The sequence below is a fragment of the Thrips palmi genome, unplaced genomic scaffold (genome assembly GCF_012932325.1).
Source record: "Thrips palmi isolate BJ-2018 unplaced genomic scaffold, TpBJ-2018v1 HiC_scaffold_4, whole genome shotgun sequence".
Lineage (NCBI taxonomy): Eukaryota > Metazoa > Arthropoda > Insecta > Thysanoptera > Thripidae > Thrips > Thrips palmi.
The window spans coordinates 8,960,086-8,979,301 of NW_023144631.1; the positions used below are offsets into that span (position 1 = coordinate 8,960,086).

At 63.2% G+C, this 19,216-nt stretch overlaps 1 protein-coding gene across 2 annotated transcripts in view; it reads right to left on the reverse strand.

The window, feature by feature from the left end:
• The window catches only part of LOC117649439 (protein dimmed-like), a 35,089-nt gene that overhangs the window by 1,141 nt on the left and 14,732 nt on the right, over nt 1–19,216 (reverse strand). For both annotated transcript variants that reach the window (XM_034392240.1, XM_034392241.1), the window contains exons 3-7: nt 12,726–12,776; nt 1,891–2,006; nt 835–1,029; nt 337–632; nt 39–175 (exon numbers count right to left, since the gene is read on the reverse strand). In XM_034392240.1, coding sequence (XP_034248131.1) covers nt 39–175; nt 337–632; nt 835–1,027 — 626 coding nt within the window. In that variant the 5' untranslated portion in view covers nt 1,028–1,029; nt 1,891–2,006; nt 12,726–12,776. The remainder of the gene's footprint in view (nt 1–38; nt 176–336; nt 633–834; nt 1,030–1,890; nt 2,007–12,725; nt 12,777–19,216) is intronic.

Sequence of the window (19,216 nt, forward strand, 5' to 3'; positions counted from 1 at the left end):
GTAATTTTGTAATTATTTTTTTTAAACATTATACTTACGTGTACGGCTTTTCTTCGCCTCGCATTTCGCATATGACATTCGTTAGCGCCATAATGTAGTTTTTGGCCAAGGTGAGAGTCTCTATTTTCGACAGCTTGCGCTCCATCTTCACATGCGGTATCACCTCTCTGAGTTGCTGTGCAGTAAAGAAGTTATGGGTAAGTTTGGCTGCTCCGCGTCCGCACAGTGATCCGCGCAGTGCCTCGTCGCTCTGTCTCTCTCGCATCCTCGCGGCACGCGGCACGCCCCGAGTAGTGCGAGAGAGACGGAGGGGCGTGCCTCACTAGTTAGCCTCACCTCGAAAGCGTCGTTGAGGGAATGCATCCGCATGCGTTCCCGCTCGTTGCTCTCCAGCCGCCGCAGGTTCCGTTCCCGGGCGGAGATGCCCGACTTCCGCCTCCGCAAGGGGTGCGCCCCCGCGTGGCTGGTGGTGGACGAGCAGCTCAGCTTCCGCTTGGGCCGCGGCTGCATCGCCGGGGGCAGTTGGGCCATGGCGGTGCGCTCCACCGCGCTCCGCTCGTCGCGCTCGTCCCGCTCGTCCACGCTGCCGCTCACGCGCTCACTCCGCTCGCTGCCCGAGCTCTCGGAGCCGTCTACAACAGGAAGGGGTGGGGGAGGTTGGACTGGCTTTTCATTTCTCTAGTTAGCCCAAGCACCTGGAGGCTCACTCAGCGTACCCGTCACTCTGCCTCCTTCGCACCTCTAACAGGGAAGTCCCATGAGTGCGAGAGAGACAGGGCGACAGTTCGGAATGAGCCTGCAGCCACCCTGCTCGGTCGTCGCCAAGCAGCCTACCTGCGCTCCTGGCCTTGCCGTGGCCCTCCTTGCCTCCCCGGCTCGACGTCGACGTGGACGTCGAGTCCTCGGAGCCCAGCAGCATGTCCTCCTCCACGTCCACGTCCACCTCCTCGTCGTCGTCCTCCAGCCAGTAGGCACAGGGCGCCGCCTCTCCGGCCGACGCTGCGGACACGCGCTCCAGGGACTTCATGTCTGCAAGCAAGAGAAAGGGTGGGTCTGGGAACTCCAAAGTGCAGCCAGGAGCGGACCGGACAGTTCGCCCGCGGCTGCCCCCGGCCCCCGCGACACACCGTAAAGATAAGCCTTTCGAAGACTCGTTTGGACGCTGTTTCTGTCGCACCCCTACGGGCCTACGGGACGCGCCCGTGCGTGCGACAGAGACAGTGTTCGGAACGAGTCCGCGATGGCGGCCGGGCGGCGCGGTGTCCGCGGTGCTTGTCGACCGAGGAGTCGCCGGCGGGTTATCAAACGGCGACGGCGTACGACGTTCGCAGGGGAAACGGTAGGCCGACGAGTGGACTCGTATCGCCCTATCGGGCCAACATGCAGCATGCTCTCGACATGCCGACTAGATGCCCAGATGCACACCACTGGCGGTGTGTGGGGTGGGGCCCCGTGGCCGCGAAGCTGGAGGACGCGATGCGACGCGGTGCGAGCCCCCAAACCACGGCCGCTCGAGGCGCGGGGCGCGGCGGGTTGCTATCGGCAGGGGGCGCTGGCCTGGTGGTGGCCTGCAGACCGATTCCGCCCAGATTTCCGTCGCTCTGTCTATCGCTAGCGTGCGGCGCGCCGCGGCGTGCACCATGAGTGCGAGAGGGACAGAGCGCCGAAAGCACGGTTTGGAATCAGTCTGCTGGACAGTTCGGTGCGCTATCGGTGCGGCCGTACGGCGGTGGGTGGGCCGGTGGGCCCCGCCCGGTCCGGCCTACAAGGTGCCGCCTTGGCGCAGGGCGGGCGATGCGGGCTCGCGGAAGGGCGAGAAAGGGAAGTTGATAAGAAGGCCCCCTCTCCCCTTCCCTCCCTCGGACTTCCCTTCCCCGTCCACTCACTCACCTGTGGCTGTTCAAGCGAGCAGATCCATGAGGCGCTACTGCGCACGCGGCGCTCCGGCCTGCGGGACGCTGCGGGAGAGCCTCAGCCTCTCAGCAGCGAGGGCGCCGCGGTCGGCTCTGCAAACAGACAAGAAAAGCGTTCAAGTTCCAGTCGAGTCTTCCGGGACCAGGGATCACGGAGCAGGGGGCGACGGCCTGCGCCACCGCGCCACCGCTGGCAAAGACGACTTGCGGCACAAGTGACATATGCCGAAGGGAAAGGACTAGCCGGACCCGCTCCGGCTGGACCCGCTCACCGCGAGGACGGGGACGGGACGGGGGGTCCAGTCTGTCCCAGTCCGCCGTGAGCGAGCCTGCGGCCTGCAGCTCCACCGCGGCGACGCGGCGACCCTCCCCGGCTCGGTACGGACTTTACGGCCGGCCCCTGTGCCCCCCGTGCCACCCGCCTCCAGCCTCTCGATGGAAAAGTGCAACTAGACCAACGTCGCGAAATCTCAGCCGGTTCACCTCTGCTCTTTAATTCCTTATAGCGGCGGAGCGGAGTGAGCCTGCCGTGCCGCACATGGGCACTGCTGGGCCGCGGGGGCCGCGCCGTGCCGTGCCACGCCGTGCCGTGCCACGCCGTGCCGGGGGGCCGCTCGGGTACAAAGAGCGCAACGAGGCTAGGCCGCGCCACGCCACGCACCAAAGTCTGGATCGGTCAGCAACAGAGTCAGCGAAAGGGAGGCGACGGCGAGGCACGGCGAGGCACGGCAGGGGAGGATGGCGTCAGCGACGACGCCACGCGACGACGACGGCGACCTCATCGCGGCCCGCGCCGCACCGCCCGCTGACACAGGTGAGGCTGCACCCCCGCGCCGCGCCGCGCCGCCGGGCACACAGCACAACCACGCACGTTCGCTTCGCCTGCTTTGCCGCGGCGGGGCGCGAGAGAGTGCAAGAAAGAAAAGGCAGAACCAGCTGAAACCGCCAGAATGAACGGCGCGAGGTTGGCAACAAGCGTGGCTCGCGTCACTCTGTCTCTCTCGCACCCCTACGGAACGCCCCCCGCGAGTGCGACAGAGACAGAGCGACAGCGAGCCTGCAGACAGGGCGGCGGTAGAAAGCGGCGGCGTAACGACAACGAGGCGACGAGCGCGACGAGCGCGACGAGGCGCCGCAACGAGTTTGGCCAACGGCAAGTCGCCCTGTCGCCGACAACAAGTGGCTCATGCGGGTGGGCCGCCCCGCCGCGCCCCGCCGCCGGGCCGCGGACCGCGCCGGCGTCGAGGTATCGAAGGTGACGCCGCGCTGCGCTCGATAGCGCCACCGGGACTTCCCCGACTCCCTGACCCAGTGCGCCGCAGTGTGCCGTGCCAGGCCGCGCGCTGCACTGCGCTGCACTCGCCGCCGTGCCTTCAAGTCCCTGGAGTCCGTGGAGGGCGGGGCGGGGCGGGGCGGGCGCTGCTTCCGTCGTGCCGCGGTGCCGCCGTTACCCAACACTACCCAACAGCGCCACGAGGCAGGCGGCCTGGCGGGCCTGGCCGAGTTTATCGGACCGACAGGCCTTTATTTGCAGAGCGGCTTTTGCTTACGGCGCGGTGCTGCCGGTGCTGCGCGGTGCGCGGGGAGGGGAGGGGGAGGGGCACGCCGCCACTCCGCGATGCAGCACTGTGCAGCACGCGCCGAACGGGCTGCAGCGGCTGAAGGCAGCCGAGCCGAGGGGTTTCTAGAGAGAGGTGCCCTGCCGCCGCCCCGTCCGCGACCCGGCTCGGCCCGGTTAGTTCCCCATCGCCCTCATGGCCCTCACGGCCCTCATAGCTGGCAGCAGAGGCAGCACGAGATAAAGCCTTTTTGCAACCACGGCGCGAAGCCCGAACGGGGTCTCTGGGGCCGCGGCCGCGGACGGCGTGGCGGCTTTCGAAAACGCCGGGTCCGCTTCGCTTCGCGTTTCGAGCTTCGCGGTTCGCACCCGGACTCCTGCGTGCAGGCCTTGGTGCAGGCCGAGCAGGGGAGTCCCGATGTGGACGCCGGCGGCGAGGAAACGGCCAGGGCGGGGCGGATTCGAGTGTGGAAACAAAACAGAGTCCCGTTCCGTATTCGTAGGCCGGGCCGGCCGGCCTATGCGCCGCGCCATTGTCTGCGATTGTCTCTGTTGGGTCGGGAGTTGGGACATTCGATGATAGCACCGCCATACCGCCAAAGCAGGGCCCTGGGCTGCGGGACGTGTGCACAGAGCAGACTGTGCGGCAAGGCGCAGGGCGCAACAGGGCCTGGGGCGGACTGGACTCCAGTCACTGGAGGCTGGCCAGGGCCTTCCGGCGCTGCCTCGCGGTTACGAGTTATCATATCGTCGCTGTCTCTGTCGCACCCCTGCGGAACGCTCCATGAGTGCGACAGAGACAGGAGCGACGAAACGATCCTCCAGCCAGGCAGGCACGCAGAGGCACGCAGCCCGGACGGCGCGGCAGTTTTATTCTTGGCCTTTCGTAACGCCAATACCGATACTACAGGCTGGCTAGCGCGCGCCGCGCTGACGAACCGAATTGCGCGGCGCGGCGGCGCGGCGCGGCCCCGCTGTGGCGTGCGCTCTTTTCCGGAGGAATGAAAGGACTCGACAGGCGCGCTACGCAGTACGCAGTGGAGCGCCACCGTCGAGCCAACGAGATCCGACGTCGCTTCGCACTGCGTCGCCCCAAAATGGCGCCGCGCGCTCGGGTGTGTTGGTTGGGCGTGTGGAGCGGAGTGGGGCCGGGCCGGAATAAGTTCGAGATGGAGAGAAAAATTAGGCTGGGGGGCGACTGGGCGACGGCTCCGGCCGCGCGCCGTGACAGTGACTGGTCCTGGTCCGATCCAAGGACCGGCGGCCCGGCTCCGCCGAGATCCTGGTGGGGCCCGGTGGGGCCACAGGCCACACCCAGCGGGGCGACGCGGGGCGACGTGGACGCGGACCCGGCCGGGGATTTAATGGGTCGCTACGCTCTGCGTTCTACGCTCTACGCCGAGCCATGCTCTCCCGCGAGAGATGTTCGGAGCGTCCAGCAGCACGCCGTGGCTGCCACGGCGCGCCACCCCGCCGGCCTCGGCAGCCTCGGCAGCCTCGGCCAGACACGCCGCTATTTCATAGGCGAACTAATCACGAGTCAGTGAAGCCACCGATAACCATCTGCCCCCTCCCCTGCCCCTTTTCCAGCCCTCCGGGCCTCCGGCATGACGGCGCCGATCGTTCCTTTTGCCTTTTGTTGAATATTTCATTCAATCGACCATTCATTTCGAGGGCACGTATTTATTCAGGCGCGCGCGCAATTAATCAAGCGCCTATTTTTTCTTTATCTAAAGTCGACGGGAAGTAACTTTGGGCACGCACGCACACTCCCCCTCCGTTGCGTCACGGCCAGTTTTGCAGCGACTCGTATTCGGGACTGGTCCGCCGCCCCGCCCCGCCCCGCCCCCACCGGCAACTTGAATTGGGTGGAGAAAGCCGCGGCGGTGGCGGCGGCGGCCGGGCCGTTTCGTCTCGTTGGAACAGTGGCACGAGACTTGGGGCCTGTGTGTCTGCGCGTCTGTGTGCGTGTGTGTAAGTGCGTGTGCGTGCGAGAGGCCCCACTAAATCTTAACGACTGGCCGATCCAGACCGCGCATGATCGGTGATGCGGTTATCTCGTTGTAATTATCTACTTATACAGCACACACACACACCGACACTCACTCACACACGCGCGCGCGGCGAGGCAGTAACGCCCCGGGCAGCAGCGCGCCGCAGACTGGCAGACAGCGCCGCGTTACGCCGTGCTTGTGCTTTCGCTTGCAAAAGTAAACGGCGATAAAGTGCAGCGTTCCGAAATGGTGCCGCCCCGCCCCGCCCCACCCGCTCGCCTTGCCCGACGTCCTCCTCGTCCTTCTTGCTCCGCGGCTCCGCGGCTACTCGGCCTGCTCGGGGACGAGGACGAGGACGAGGCCCGCGCCGGCCCGCCTCGGTCACGACCGGCACGAGCACGGCTCTAGTCCCCGCCGGGCCGCCTAGGGCCGCCTAGGGCCGCCTAGGGCCGCCTAGGGCCGCCTAGGGCCGCCTAGGGCCGCCTAGGGCCGCCTAGGGCCGCCTAGGGCCGCCGGGGCAGTCCTAGACGCTGATCCCGAGCGAGCCGCTCTATCCCTGGGGCGTTGCAGGCGTTGCGTAGGGCCGCGAGAGAGGCAGACAGGGGGACGAAGGCTCTGGCGCGCTGCGCTTCCGCCGCCGATTGGCGTGGTGGCAACCGGTGGCAGCACCGAGCCGTCAAAGCCACTTGTGATGCACAGATTGTGTATTTCGGATTGTGGTTTTCCTGCCTTTATCTGCCCTCCGCTAATGACCACCTCTTATCACGCAATCGCGGTGCCGTCCGCCGGTCTGACGGCCTGACGGTGTGGTGGTCCGCCGGTCTGGCGGTCTGCACGGTTTATGCGTTGCCGCTGGAAAGTTTGGCTGCGGCGCAGCCGGGCGGGGCAGCACAGCTGAGCGGCCAGTAGACTGATTCCGAGAGTCGTTTTCGTCCCTCTGTCTCTCTCGCACTTATACGGGACGAGAGAGACAGAGCGACGAAAGCGACTCTCGAAATCAGTCCGCCGAGCCAGATACCGCGGACCGGAAATTGGCGAGATCGACAAAGCAGTGTCGCGCGGTGGTCCGGCGGTGGCGGTCTGGTGGCTGGTCTGCGGCCAGCAGCGCCTTCGCCTTCGCAGTGCTTCGCGGAAACACCCTGGCCGCCTCGCACGTCGTTGACGCGGCTCTCGACGACCGCGTCGTTTTCCCAATCACCCTCCGATTCACGAACTGGCTTCATCTTCATTAACGATGACGAGAGCTTTCGCCACGCGCTGCGCTCGCGCGCTCGGCCCATTCTTCCCCGCTCCTCGTGTTCCACAAGTGATGCCGGTGCGCTCACGCACAGCACGCGCGCACACACACACACACACACGTGCACACTGGCACAGCGTCGTCCTAAAGCCTAAAGCGCGCTTCGGACACCGTTACGCGTGGCCCGACGCCCAAAGCTGGCCCCGGAAGGCCAGAGGGGGAGGGGCGTGGTTCGGTGCAAGGTGCGGTCCCACTTCGCCTTGGCTTCGCGACGCGCACGCTCCCATTGAGAGGCTCTGTACGGAGAGACTTCCGCGGACGGAGCCCGCTCGCGCTATCAGTGCCGCGACGACGCCTCCGTCTGGACCGTCCGTCTGGCCGAGCGGCGCGCCGCGCGCCGAGCCGTGGGGCCGCGACGCCGTGGGGCCCCGCAGCCCTGACCTGGCCGCGCCGCGGCCCGCCAGCCCGCATTGCGCTCTGCTCTGCGCTGCGGTAAGGATAAGGACCAGTAAATGCCGACTAGACTCCACTTCGACGTGCCGAGCGGAGCCGAGCCGAGCCGACAGCGCCGCTAGCCGCGACCGCCCTTCCTTTCTCCTCGTGCCGAGCCGAGCCGAGCCGAGCCGAGCCGAGCCGAGCCGAGCCGAGCCGGGACGCATTGTAAGCGAGGGCTCGGCTCGGCACGGCGCCAATGTCGTAATCTCGATTCAAGCCACCCTCCCCCTTCCCCTCCTCTCCGGGCAGACTCGCGACTCCAGCGGCGTGCACTGCCATGGCACCGCCCCACTCGCGGCGCCGCGGCACTGTCGCGGCGCTGGGGCCGCCGGGCCGCCGGGCCCGCTGGACAGGGACAGGAGGGCAGACAGGAAGACAGGGAGAAAGAGAGAGAGGGAGAGAGGCGCCGCCCGGTTGCTTGGCGGAAGTGTTTTCCTGCCGGCGCGCACTGGCCGCGCAGCCCGCACCGCGCAGCCCGCACCGCTCCGGAGGCTGTGTAGCAGTGTGGCAGTGCAGCCCGTACTGCAGACCGAACGCGCTGGAAAGAAAGCTGCGGACTGATGCCGAACAGTGCGTCGCTGCTTTGGGTGCGAGAGAGACAGTCTCGGAATGGGGCGGCCGATTAGGCAGCGGCCGCGGGGCGCTGCGCCCAGTGTAGGCCCAAGCCTCATGACGCCACCAGGCCCCGCCGCTTGGACAGGTCACGCGCTGCGATTGCTTTTCGTACACCCCTTCCCCTCCTGGTGAGACCAAGAGGCTCTCCGCAGGGCGCCAGGCCACGCTCTCGGCGCACGAAATCCGTCCCCAAGACTCGGCCAGAGTGTTTTTAAGGGGGAAAGGGGGGGGGGGCTACCGGGCGATGCCGGACAGGTGATCGGGCCGCTAACGGAATAGGCCCGGTTTGACCTGCAAGTCCCGGCAGTCCTGCACCTCGCTGTAGCGGGCGGGCCGGCGGGCCACTCGGGCCGCTCCAGCCAGCCGGGCCGCGGAGGCGAGGCGAGGCGAGGCGAGGCAGGATTTCGGGGGCGAGGAGAAGGGAGGGCAGGCGGGGTGCGAGGCTCGGGCGGGGCGCTTCAAATTTTTGATCAAAGCAAGACAACGGGTTCGTTGCCTGGGGGCGTGGCCGTGGCGGCCGCCTCGCCAAAGCCCCTCGCCGGCCAGCGTCCGCGCCGCGTCCGCCGCGTCCGCCGTGCAGCCGGGAGAAAGAGAGAAATCACTACGGCGTCCCGGCGGAGCCACGGCCGGCGGAGAAGCATTATTAACGAACCAGTGGCGGTGCGGGCCGGGCCCAGCCGGGCCAGCATTGGCCGGGCCGGGCGCGCAGAGCATTGGGTGGAATGTCGGTGTCCGCGGACCGCCCCGGACCGCCCCGGACCCACGGCACTCTAGCCGAGGGGTACCTCACTTCGAAAACAGGTGTACACTGACTGGTGACTATACTCAATTTCCACTTTGACTAGACTGAAAATATCACGAAATGCGTTGCAAAAATACTAAAATTGGGACAAATTTACGTGGTTTTGCCGACTTTTTCAGTGACTAGACTGAAACAAGGCAGTGACTGGAGTCAGGGGTGTACACTGACTAGACGAAGTGAGGTACCCCTCGACTCTAGCACTGGTGGTTTGGCTGGCCGCGCCGCGCCGCGCCGCACCGCGCCGCCATCGTGCGAGTCGCCGTCGAGTCCCCGTCCGCCGAGGCCGGGCCGCCGGGCCCCGTTTAGACGGGCCGGAGGGAGGGCCGAGGGAGGGCCGAGGGAGGGCCGGAGAGGGACGGGACGGGACGCGCTTCCGGCCGCCAAGATAGCGCGACCCACTGCGGTGGCGTTGGCGGGCCGCGGGAAAACCAGCCGACCAGCCGATCGGGTTGAAGCGGGTTGAGGCTGGTTCCCTTCAGTCAATCCAGTCAATCGCAATCCGAAGACGGGGTTGACACGTCACGCAGTGTGCCGGCGGTGGCCTCGGGAGCCCCTGTGAGGCGGGCAGTCCCGTTGCGCTGCGGTGCGTGCAGTGTTGCCTACCCCAGCCTTCGCGGGCGCTCTGGAAGCCCCTGGGAGGTAGGCTGTCCCGTTACACCGTGGTGCTGCGCAGTGTTGCCTACCCCGGACTTCGCAGGCGTTTCGGGAGTTCCGAATAACTGCGTTGCCTATCCCACAGGCGTTGCGAAACGCCGAGGAGAAGAAGAAGACGAAGAAGAAGAAGAAGCAGCCGTGACTTTCACCGACATCTCCAACAATGCCTGGCCCTGGTAGGTCGGGGGAGTCTGCAACACTTACGCAAGCGGCGTGCCGCGGTAGGGCCAGGGCTGCTGCAGGCCGTCTAGCCCGGCGGCTAGCCCCCCGGCCGTGCCCCTTCCCCTCCCCCTCCCTGCCCCTGCCCCGTGGGGCGTCGCGCGTCGCTTACTCTGCACGCCATTTCCCTTTCCAAAAGAAAGACATGTAAAAAATAAGGTGAGATGGACGACAGGCGATCGATTGAGAGCGATTTGGAGGGGCCGCCATTAGTGCTTGCTGCTTTCCTCATGACGTGCTGCGGCGCGGCCCTGGATCCGGCCACGCTCCGGCCACGCTCCGGCCACGCCCCAAGGACGCTCGGAAACAAAGCGAGACTCCGGTGATCCGCGATGCCCGGCGCTGCCCGCGCGGACGGCGTGGATAACGGCCGGCGAGGGGCGGAGCACGGCGGAGCGGCGAGCGCAAAACTCGGCGCAAAAAGTGAAAACTGCGCGGCCGGCGCCGCGGCTGGCGCGGCTGGCTCCGGGACGACGCACTCGAGGGCTTCGCCAGCTTCGCGATCGAGGAGGCGCAGCTCAGCATGTCTCTAAATAACAGAGCACGGCTTTATGGGCTCCGTTCCCTTCGGACCTTCGGACGTCGCGTCGCCGTCGTGCTCGTGCTCCCCGGGGCGGTTATGGGCGCCGCGCGAGCCTTGCGGTGCTTGGCGCTTCCAGTGTTCCAGGACTTCCAGGACTTCCAGGACGCCGCGGGGCGTGCGGAGAGAAGGCCCGCGCCATTTATCGGCACGAGGAAGGAACAGACCAAATACAGGCGGACAATGGACTGGCGTTAAGTCTTTTCTACTTCGGAAAGCGCCGCGGTTTACGGCGTCTTGCACTCACACACTCGCACTGCCCCTCGCACACACGCGTGGGAGAGGCTTGGAAATGTAGGGCGCGCGTCAGTCAGCATCGAACTGAGAGGGACTGGAATTTGAAGTTCGGGACGGCGGCGGCCTGGCCTGCCTGGCCTCGTCGTGGACGTGCGCTGCATGGCGGCGGCGCCGCGCGGCGTCATCGACGCGTACCCCGTTATTGGGCGAGCGTGGCGTGGCGTGGCGTGGCGGGCGTTGCTGGGCGTTGCCTGGCTGGCGTGGCGCGCTGCCCAGGGCGATGTATGCGCAAGGCGGCAAGGCGATCCAATACAAGGCCGGCCAGGCACGGCCGCGCTCCACCACGGCTCCACGCTCCGCATCGCCTTGACACCGACCCGACCCGCCCTGCCCGCGCCACGGCGCGCCGCCCTGCTGGACCTGGCGGCCAGGCAGCCAGGCAGCGCTGGCAGGTCCAACCTGCATAGTCACTGCCGAGCGGAGCCGAGCCGAGCCCGGCCCCGGCCGCTGAAAGGGGCGCCATGCCGGCCGTGCCGGCCGTGCCTCTGACTCGGCCCTCGCGAGGCCCTGCTCCACAAAGCGCCCTCGTCGGTCTCTCCGCCGCGCCTTCTTTATTGTCTCAATTTCGATAAGTACCCCCGTATGCCTGTATCGACCTGTATCGACCTTTATCGCCACGGCGGCCGAACGGAATCGCTAACGAACGAACGCGGCGGCGCGGGCGCGCGGGGACTTGGAGACTGCGGCGCTGGAGCACTCCATGGAGAGGGCGAGTAGGCCTAACGGCGCCCGCGGATCGCGGAGGCTTCGGGGGCCGCCCTCGCCACCGCCCGCCTTGGACTACTTCGGTAATGGTTCCTCAGTGCCAGCCGTGACAAGTGACGAGCGCGTTGTGAAGCCGCCCGAAAAGTGTCCAGCCGGCCCGAGCCAGCCGGTGTCAAACCGAGAAAAATAATCATAGCGACTGTCATCTCGAGCGTGGAGCGCAGTGAAAACGAATCCGTCGGTCGGCGGCCTTGCTCGCCCTGCGCCTTACGCGTCGTGCAGCGAGATGGCCGCTGGATAACGAGTCCCGGGGCCGTGCCGTGCCGTGCCGTGCCGTGCCGTGCCGTGCCGTGCGCTCGACCGCACGCCGCTTGATCCGGAGCGGGCTGTCAACTGTCGGCCGGCCCAATATTTGGAGGCCTCGCCGCTCCGCCCGCCGGCGTGCATTGCTTTCTCTTCTGATCGCCCCGCCTCACTGCGGCCCGGCGGCCCGCTCGCCGCGACTTTTGAACTTTTGGCGCACGCGGCGACAGTGTCGGACCCAGCAGACTCATTCGTCACTCTGTCTCTCTCGCACTCGTGGGGCGCCGTGGAGGTCGAGGGAGACAGCGCGAGTACCGACGCCGAATCACGCGACCAGGATTACTTTTTACCTTCCAGCAGGGACCGGCCGACTGACCGACCGACCGACCGGCTCGAAGGGAGAAAGAAAGCATTTATCAGACGAGCCTCATACCGTGCTGTCCAGTGCAGCGGTGCTGCCCGTCGGCTCCAGTCAGTGCCGCTGCACACTGATTCCGAGAGTCGTTTACGTCGCTCTGCCTGCCTCGCACTCATGCGGCGCCCCGTGAAGGTGCCAGAGAGACACAGCGACGAAAACGACCGCTGGGAGAATGGACTCGACGAAATCGGAGACGCAGCGGGTGGCGCTGACTGGCTGGACAGGACAGGCTGGACCAGCCGACCGATTACCGATCACCGAAAAGAAAAGAAAAACGCTGTTCGACTTGCGGAGTTCGAGAGAGATAGAGCGAGGAAGCTGCGTTCGCAGTCCTGGCTTTCGGCCGCCCTCCGCTCGCCTCCAGGCGGTGCGCGGCGCACACACTGCCTCACGATCCTGACGGCATGGAGAATAGACGGCTTCATCTCCTCGCCGAGGTGGATTGTCATTGGAGTGAGCGAGTGCCGTCGGCGACCGCTTGGCGCGTTGGCGCGCCGCCTAGGCCTGTTGCCGTCCTTCCCATGAAACCAGAGCGAGCGGGGCCGGGCCCGGGCCAATGGGGATGGCCGTCTCGGCTTACGGTGCAGTGGCGGGGTGGCGGTGCAACGCACAGCCACGCACAGCGCGCAGTGGCCTTCGTAGTTGATCTTCATATAAAGTGTCAGGAAGTACCGCGCTGGAAAGCCAGAGCCCTGTCCTCCGCGCGTGATTGGCCGGAGCACGGCAGTGGAGTGGCAGGGGCGCGGCTCGCGGTCGCGGCCCGTGGGCACGGCGGCGACGAAGACAAAGACAAACAAACTGGGCCAATCCGCTGTGCGGTGCGGCGCGGTGCGCCCCCTCGCGGAGAGACAAGTGGACTCGATGGCGCCGTTAGTTTCAAGGCGCCCAGAGGCCTGGACTCCTGGAGTCCGGAGTGGGATTGGGCTGACACTCACCTGCGGCTCGACCATCAGTGTATCCGGGGCCACCGCGCGATGGCGATCCACCTGCAACACACCAAAGAGTTCGGATCACAAAGGGGAGCGAGAGGAGAAGGACGCTCGGACTTGAGGAGACTTTAACGCCCGGCGAGCACTGCGGGCCGGAGAGGGGCAGCAAAGCAGCCTCGCCAAAAACTTTGAAAAACAGTGGAAGTTTGAACTTGGCAGTCAAGGGGAACAGCCTTGTGGGCAGACAGGCAGGCCGACAGGCAGGCCGACCGCAGACGGGCGTGTGTCCGGGCGGCCTACCCGGCAGCGACCGGCGAGTGCTATAGGTGAGGCCGGCTGCACGACTCGGCGCTGGGCGGCGCGAAGGTGTCTCGTCATCGTCGCGTAGACGCCACGGCGGCCACGGCGGCGACAGCCCGTCCAAATGTCACGTTACTGGAGCGAGGCTGCGGGCGCCGCGTCTACCGGCAGTGCGGCGCGCTGTGGCGGGTACGGGTGCGCAAGGACGCCCTCACGATGAATATTGAGTGCATGGAGCCAGGCAGGCGACAGCAGCTCTCTCTCTCTCTCTTTCCCTCGCACCCGTCGGGACGCCCCGCGAGTGCGAGAGAGAGATCTGCAACCGCAAAGCAGCGAGGCAGCGCCCCCTGGCGACGCGGCGACGCGGCAAGGTCCGATCTTGGCGCGCCCTTCAAAGCCGATTGCTTGCGACCCTCGCGCCGCGCGGCGAGGGCCTCGTCGCCAAGGGCCTGCACACTGTGCTCGGCGGCTCGGCGCGGCTCGGCGCCCGGCGTGTCGCAGGTCGGCGATACCGTGAGCCACTATCGCGGAGGGACTATCGCGGGCCTCTCGCTCCGTGGGCTTTGGGCCCCCGCTGCGCGCCGCTGCGCACCACCGCGCCAAACCGCGGCCCGCTGCTTCCCCGCTTTAACGCCGCAAACCGAACAAAGCTGGACAGAAACAGTGGATGAAACGAGGCGTGTTTGCAGTGTGGCGTACTGTCAAGAATTCGTGCTGGCCGGCGCGGCGTGACCCATGCACACCGACACAGACGCGTGTACACTACACATGAGTACGAGTCAACATGCCGGCCGGCCGGCCGGGCGACGCGAGGCGACGCCAGGCGACGCGAGCAGTAGAGTAGTAAAAGGAATGCCGCTATTCCGACGACGGCGTCGCGATGACATAACGCTCTGGCTGCCTGCCTGGCTGCCTGCCTGGCTTCGATGTCCATTCGGACCATTCGGACGGCGAAAGACGAAAAGCGACTTCTTTTTCTGTCGCCCAGTTTATTGGGGCGCACCTGGACTCACGCGGCGGTTTCCGCATGGCACTGTTAGGAATGACGGTGGTTGGGTCCGAAATGACTGTTAGTGCGGTGTAGTGGTTGCGGTGTCTGATGCTCGACTCGACAGATGGATGGATAGATAGCGCGGGTGGACCGCGAAGTTAGACACAATATGAAGATGGAGACACAATAGATGGGGAGATAGCGCAGTGTGTATTTTGGTGCAGCATCCTTTGATAAGGGGCTGCCCTGGTCTTGTGCACGTGCGTGCTCTTGTGTGTGTGTTGCGTATGTCTGCCCGTGTGTGTGTTCTTTCCGCGCGAAGACGAGTAAACGATCAAAGAAAACATGGCCGGAGATTAAATACCCAGGTGAGCGTTTGCCCGTCATCCCCTCTCCTCGCGCCAAACAGGTGTCGAGCTTTTCGTGAAACGCGCTGCTGGTGCCACCGCCGAGGGGGTAACCACTCGCGTAATACCCTGTACACAAAAACCGTGTATTACGCGTAATACACGTGATCGTAGTACCATTTTTGGGTCAAATGTGCCAAATTTTGGCATTTTAGGGCCGTAATACACGTGTAATACACCCGTAATACAGCGTAATACCGAGTAGTCTGTACACGATTTCGTGAAGTGTTTACCCCCTCGGCCACCGCCTTCTCGGAATGCGTTCCGCGGCGTCCCGCCACAACGACAGACGCAGAGCGACGCAGAGCCGAGATCGACTTGTGGGACCGCGGAGCGCAGTCTATCCGGTCATCAGATCGGAATATCGGATCAGGGAGAGATTGGAAAAACAACAAGAGCAGCGTCGGTCGTTGCGATCAGCAAACAACGACGCGCTCGTCGTGCTCGTCATCATCGACCACAAGTGCCACAAGCAAGCCGAAGCAAGCCGAAGCAAGCGGTGCGGCCGGGACTCCCGGAAAGGCGGCGTCCTCGGCTATTAATACTCGACACCGCTTGGCGGCCAAGGCGCAGCGCTGCGTCGTCGCACAGCCAAGGCTCGACCCAGCACACGGATCCGCTCAAATCCATTTTCGGCGTTTGCCCTGGCCGGCCGTGGTGGAGCGCGGGGCGGGCCGCGGGCCGTCGATACAGACGGCCGGCCAACACACTGCCAAGGTCGCATGTTCCTTATCAAGATGGAGATGCCCAGCGCACACTTGACAACGCCGCAGTCGCGCAGCTGCCTCGCTATCACGAGACTACCTTTGGCTACCTTCTGACCACCGCCTATCAGCCGACCGCTTTGTATCGCATTAGGCACTCGTACCCTTTGAACCCCTCGGCCGACCCTCTCCACCGACCCCAACCTACCCCAACCGACCCCGACCTACCCTGACCTAACCCCAACCTACCCTAACCTTACCCCAACCTACCCCAACCGACCCCGACCTATTCCAACCTAGCCCCAACCTAGCCCCAACCTAAGCCAACCTACCATACCCTACGCCATCCTACCCACATCAACCTACCCTAACCTACCCTAACATACCCCAACTACCCCAACCTACCCCTAACCTACGCCAACCTAACCTAACTCCGACCAACTGCCCCCGGCGGTAATTACTGCGTCGGCCTCTCCGGAAGTAGACAGGTGCAGCACAGTAAAGCACTTAACTGCCTCACTCACACTGAAAAAAAAGTCTAGTAACGATAACCAGAATTCTGGTACCAAATACCAGACTGTCTGATAGAATATAACTCAACTAGAATTCTGGTAAAAAATACTAAACTGTCTACTTAGCCTCAGTCTGGTAAACCGTACCAGATTTATAGTCACCCTTACAATGCCGCCGGGTCCCCTTCTGGTAGTTTTTACCAAACATCCTGGTTAGTTCATGTGCTTGCAAAACTGAAGAAAGAAATCCAAAATTTAAAAAAAAATATTTTGTAGCATTGAAACCTGATGTGATGACGACTTCCTTCACGAATCACCTCTAAATCAATTTTCCCCTCCTTCTCTCCTCCGGATTCGAACCGGGATCTCACACTTGTGAGCTGAGCACGTTACCACTGTGCCACCACGTCGCCTGTGGGTCGAGGGGATCCGCACCTGGTGACTCTCTTCGTGTCTGACTCAGGGAAATACTCCCAGTGTTTCTTCCGGATTTAAGACTCCGAAAATAACGAAACCGGTTGCAGTTAACTTTTTGACACGCTAACATTTCAATTGAACCAAATGTTTCGAAGTTTTACGTATGGCGCCAATTACTGAACAGTCTAGTAAAATTTACTAGGATTATTAACCAGACACCTGGTAAATGTCACAACACCCGATCTGGTTACTTCAACTGATCATCTGGTAAGAGTTACTAGGATTCTCGTATGCGTAACTAATACTCGTTTAACTAGGATTGGTCTGGTACTTATAACCAGACCTTTTTTTCAGTGCACGGCCGGCTTTTCCGGTGTGGTGGCAAGGCGACTGCGAGCCCAGTGCGAGCCGAGCACCGAAAAAAGGTTGACGTCTTTTGCGAACGAACTGCTTCGCAATGAGGAGTGTTCTGGCCAGAAGAAGGGAAGGCGTGGATGTCGCAAGCAGCACTACAGTGCAGGCCCCACCGGTGCGCCCGCACTCGAGGAGCGGCCCTAGAGTGGCGGGGTGCGCGCGCACCTAAAGAGCCTCCAGCCCCGGGCCCTTGACGTCCGAAAGCAGGTGGGGCTCTGTTTAGCAGCGGCCATCTTGAATTTCCCTTCCGCCCCTTGTGATTCCTATGGAAAGATTCAAATCCTTGGGCGGAGCGCGCGGTCCAAGACGTACATTTATTTTTTTCGGCGGCGGCTTGCACGCTGCCATAGGCCATAGGCGCGGCGCTGGGACTCTTTCGGTGGATTGCCGACTCGCGGCCGCGCGGACGGACAGACAGACGGACGGTCGGACGGCTGGGATCAGCAAAAAGTTTTTACGGTTCTGGCAAACGAAAGTAGAAGCAGCAATCAAGGTGGACTTGTCGGCCGAAGCCACGAAGCCGAACCGGTCGCCAGCGCGCTGCCGCGCTGCGCATCGCCCCCGTCCCGTCGTCGTCGCCCTGGGCCTGGGCTGGCCTGGGCCTCGGCCTGGGCAGCATCGGCACGCCGCCGTCAGGCCGGCAGCACTGCCAAACACGCGGGGACAGTTTATTTTGTCAAGCACATTGCGTTATCGTGCGGTGGGGCAATGCACGTATGTGTGTGTGCGCGCGCGTGTGTGCTCCAATGTGTGTGTGCCGCACGTGCGCGCACCTGCAGCCAATCCTGCAGCAGATTAGGCGCGCCGGTCGCTGACACTCCGAGACACTCACACACGGGGACCGGCCGCTGCCGTCGTCGCAGCATCCGAGAGCCATTGAACCGCAGCCGCCCCCAGGCTTCAGCCCCAGGCTTCAGCCCCAGGCTTCAGGTGTCAAGTCTGTCGCGACGCCAGCTCCCCGACCCGCGGCCTGGCCGGCCCGGCCCGTGACAGATAAAGGAGTGAGCACGGTGACGGCGGTGGGGCTCGAGTGTCTCTCTTTCTGCGAGTCACTCCCCGGCGGTGCAGCACCACGCCGACGTCACTCTTCCTTTCCGCGGCCGAGCGGTCCTGGGCGTGCGGGTGCACTGTGGGCTACTCGGTCAGGCGATGGGCGGCTGCGCGGCTGCACGCGGCCCTCGACGGGACGGTGGTACCTCGCGCGGGGATGGGACAGGGAATAGTGGGGACGTTAAGGGACAAAAAACAGGCCAACCTTGCACTTTGTGATGAAAACGAAATAATAGTCCTCCTATATGTTTTCGGGGGTGCTCTATCGATCTGGATATGGTGCCACGCCGAAATCGGGCTCCTTCATCCTGTTCGAGGCCAAGAAGTGCTAAATCATCTACAAACGACGGCTAAATGACGTCTGATCAACTTGGTAGTGGGCTCATTCGATTCGTCTCTTCAAGACGGTCATTTTGACACCAATCTCGATAGTATGCGGTGCATAGGCGCGCATCCTGGCCGCCTAGAAGGTCCTCGAAGTGCCCCATCCTCTACAAAAGCATGCTTTACCGAGCAGATATCACTCCGGTTCGAGTGCCAATCGATTCCTACGCTTGAATCGAGTTTCTTGGCCCCACCTGGTGACTGCAGGGCGTGCGCGCGCTCGCATCCTGGCCTCCTAGAAGGTCCTCGAAGTGCCCCATCCTCTACAAAAGCATGCCTTACCGAGCAGATATCATCCCGGTTTGGGTGCCAAGCGGTTGTTATGCGCGCATTTAATTTATTGAAGGAAGTGACTACTGCGAGGGGCGCGCTCGCACGCATCCTGGCTGCCCCAAAGGTGTTCGAAGTGCCCCATCCTCTACAAATGCATGCTTTACCGGTCTGATTTCGCCGTGGTTTAATTTTCTAGCAGCATGAGCACTTCAAACGCGTGTTAGCAAACTTCCGGGCCTTGGTTAAACAAAATTTGGACGGTTCTCGTATAAATGTATTTCTATCCACACATTTGAATGACCTTCCACCGTCTCTATTGATACGAGAAATGCACAAACTAGATCAACTGTCATTCTGTGTTGCTTCCTCGTATGTACTCTGCAAACTCAATTGTGTGCCAGGCACGCACTTCTTGGAGCATGCCTGCAGGCACACTTTTGCCGTAGCTAATGCATGCACAAATGCAAGTGTGTGCCTGAGGCATGCACACAAGCAAGTGTGTGCCTGAGGCATGCACACAAGCAAGTGTGTGCCTGAGGCATGCAGCAAAGAAGTGTACCTGCCAGGCAATACACCAAGAAGTGTATGCCTGCCGGGCACCAAGCAGTTGTGCCTGCAAGACATGCAGAAAAGAAGTGTGTGACTGCCAGGCATGCAGGAAAGAAGTGTGTGCCTACAGGCACGCACCAAGTGCATGCCGCACACAATTGAGTTTGCTGAGTATATACGAGGAAGCAACATAGAGTGTCTGTTAAACTAGTTTGTGCATTTTTTATATCATTAAGGACGGTGGAAGGTCATTCAAATGTGTGGATAGAAATACATATAAAAGGGAACCGTCCAAATTTTGTTTTCACAGGGTTGCCACGCACCTGGAAAACAGGGAAAACCTGTAATTGTCAGAGAAAATGAAGCTATGTCAGAAAGAGCCGGGAAAACCTGGAAATGTCAGGGACATTCGTGGAAAACAGGACAAAATACCTACTTTCTGGCCAAAAAGACATAACATGCGCCGGATGGGATATCCTTTCCACGCGCGAAAACT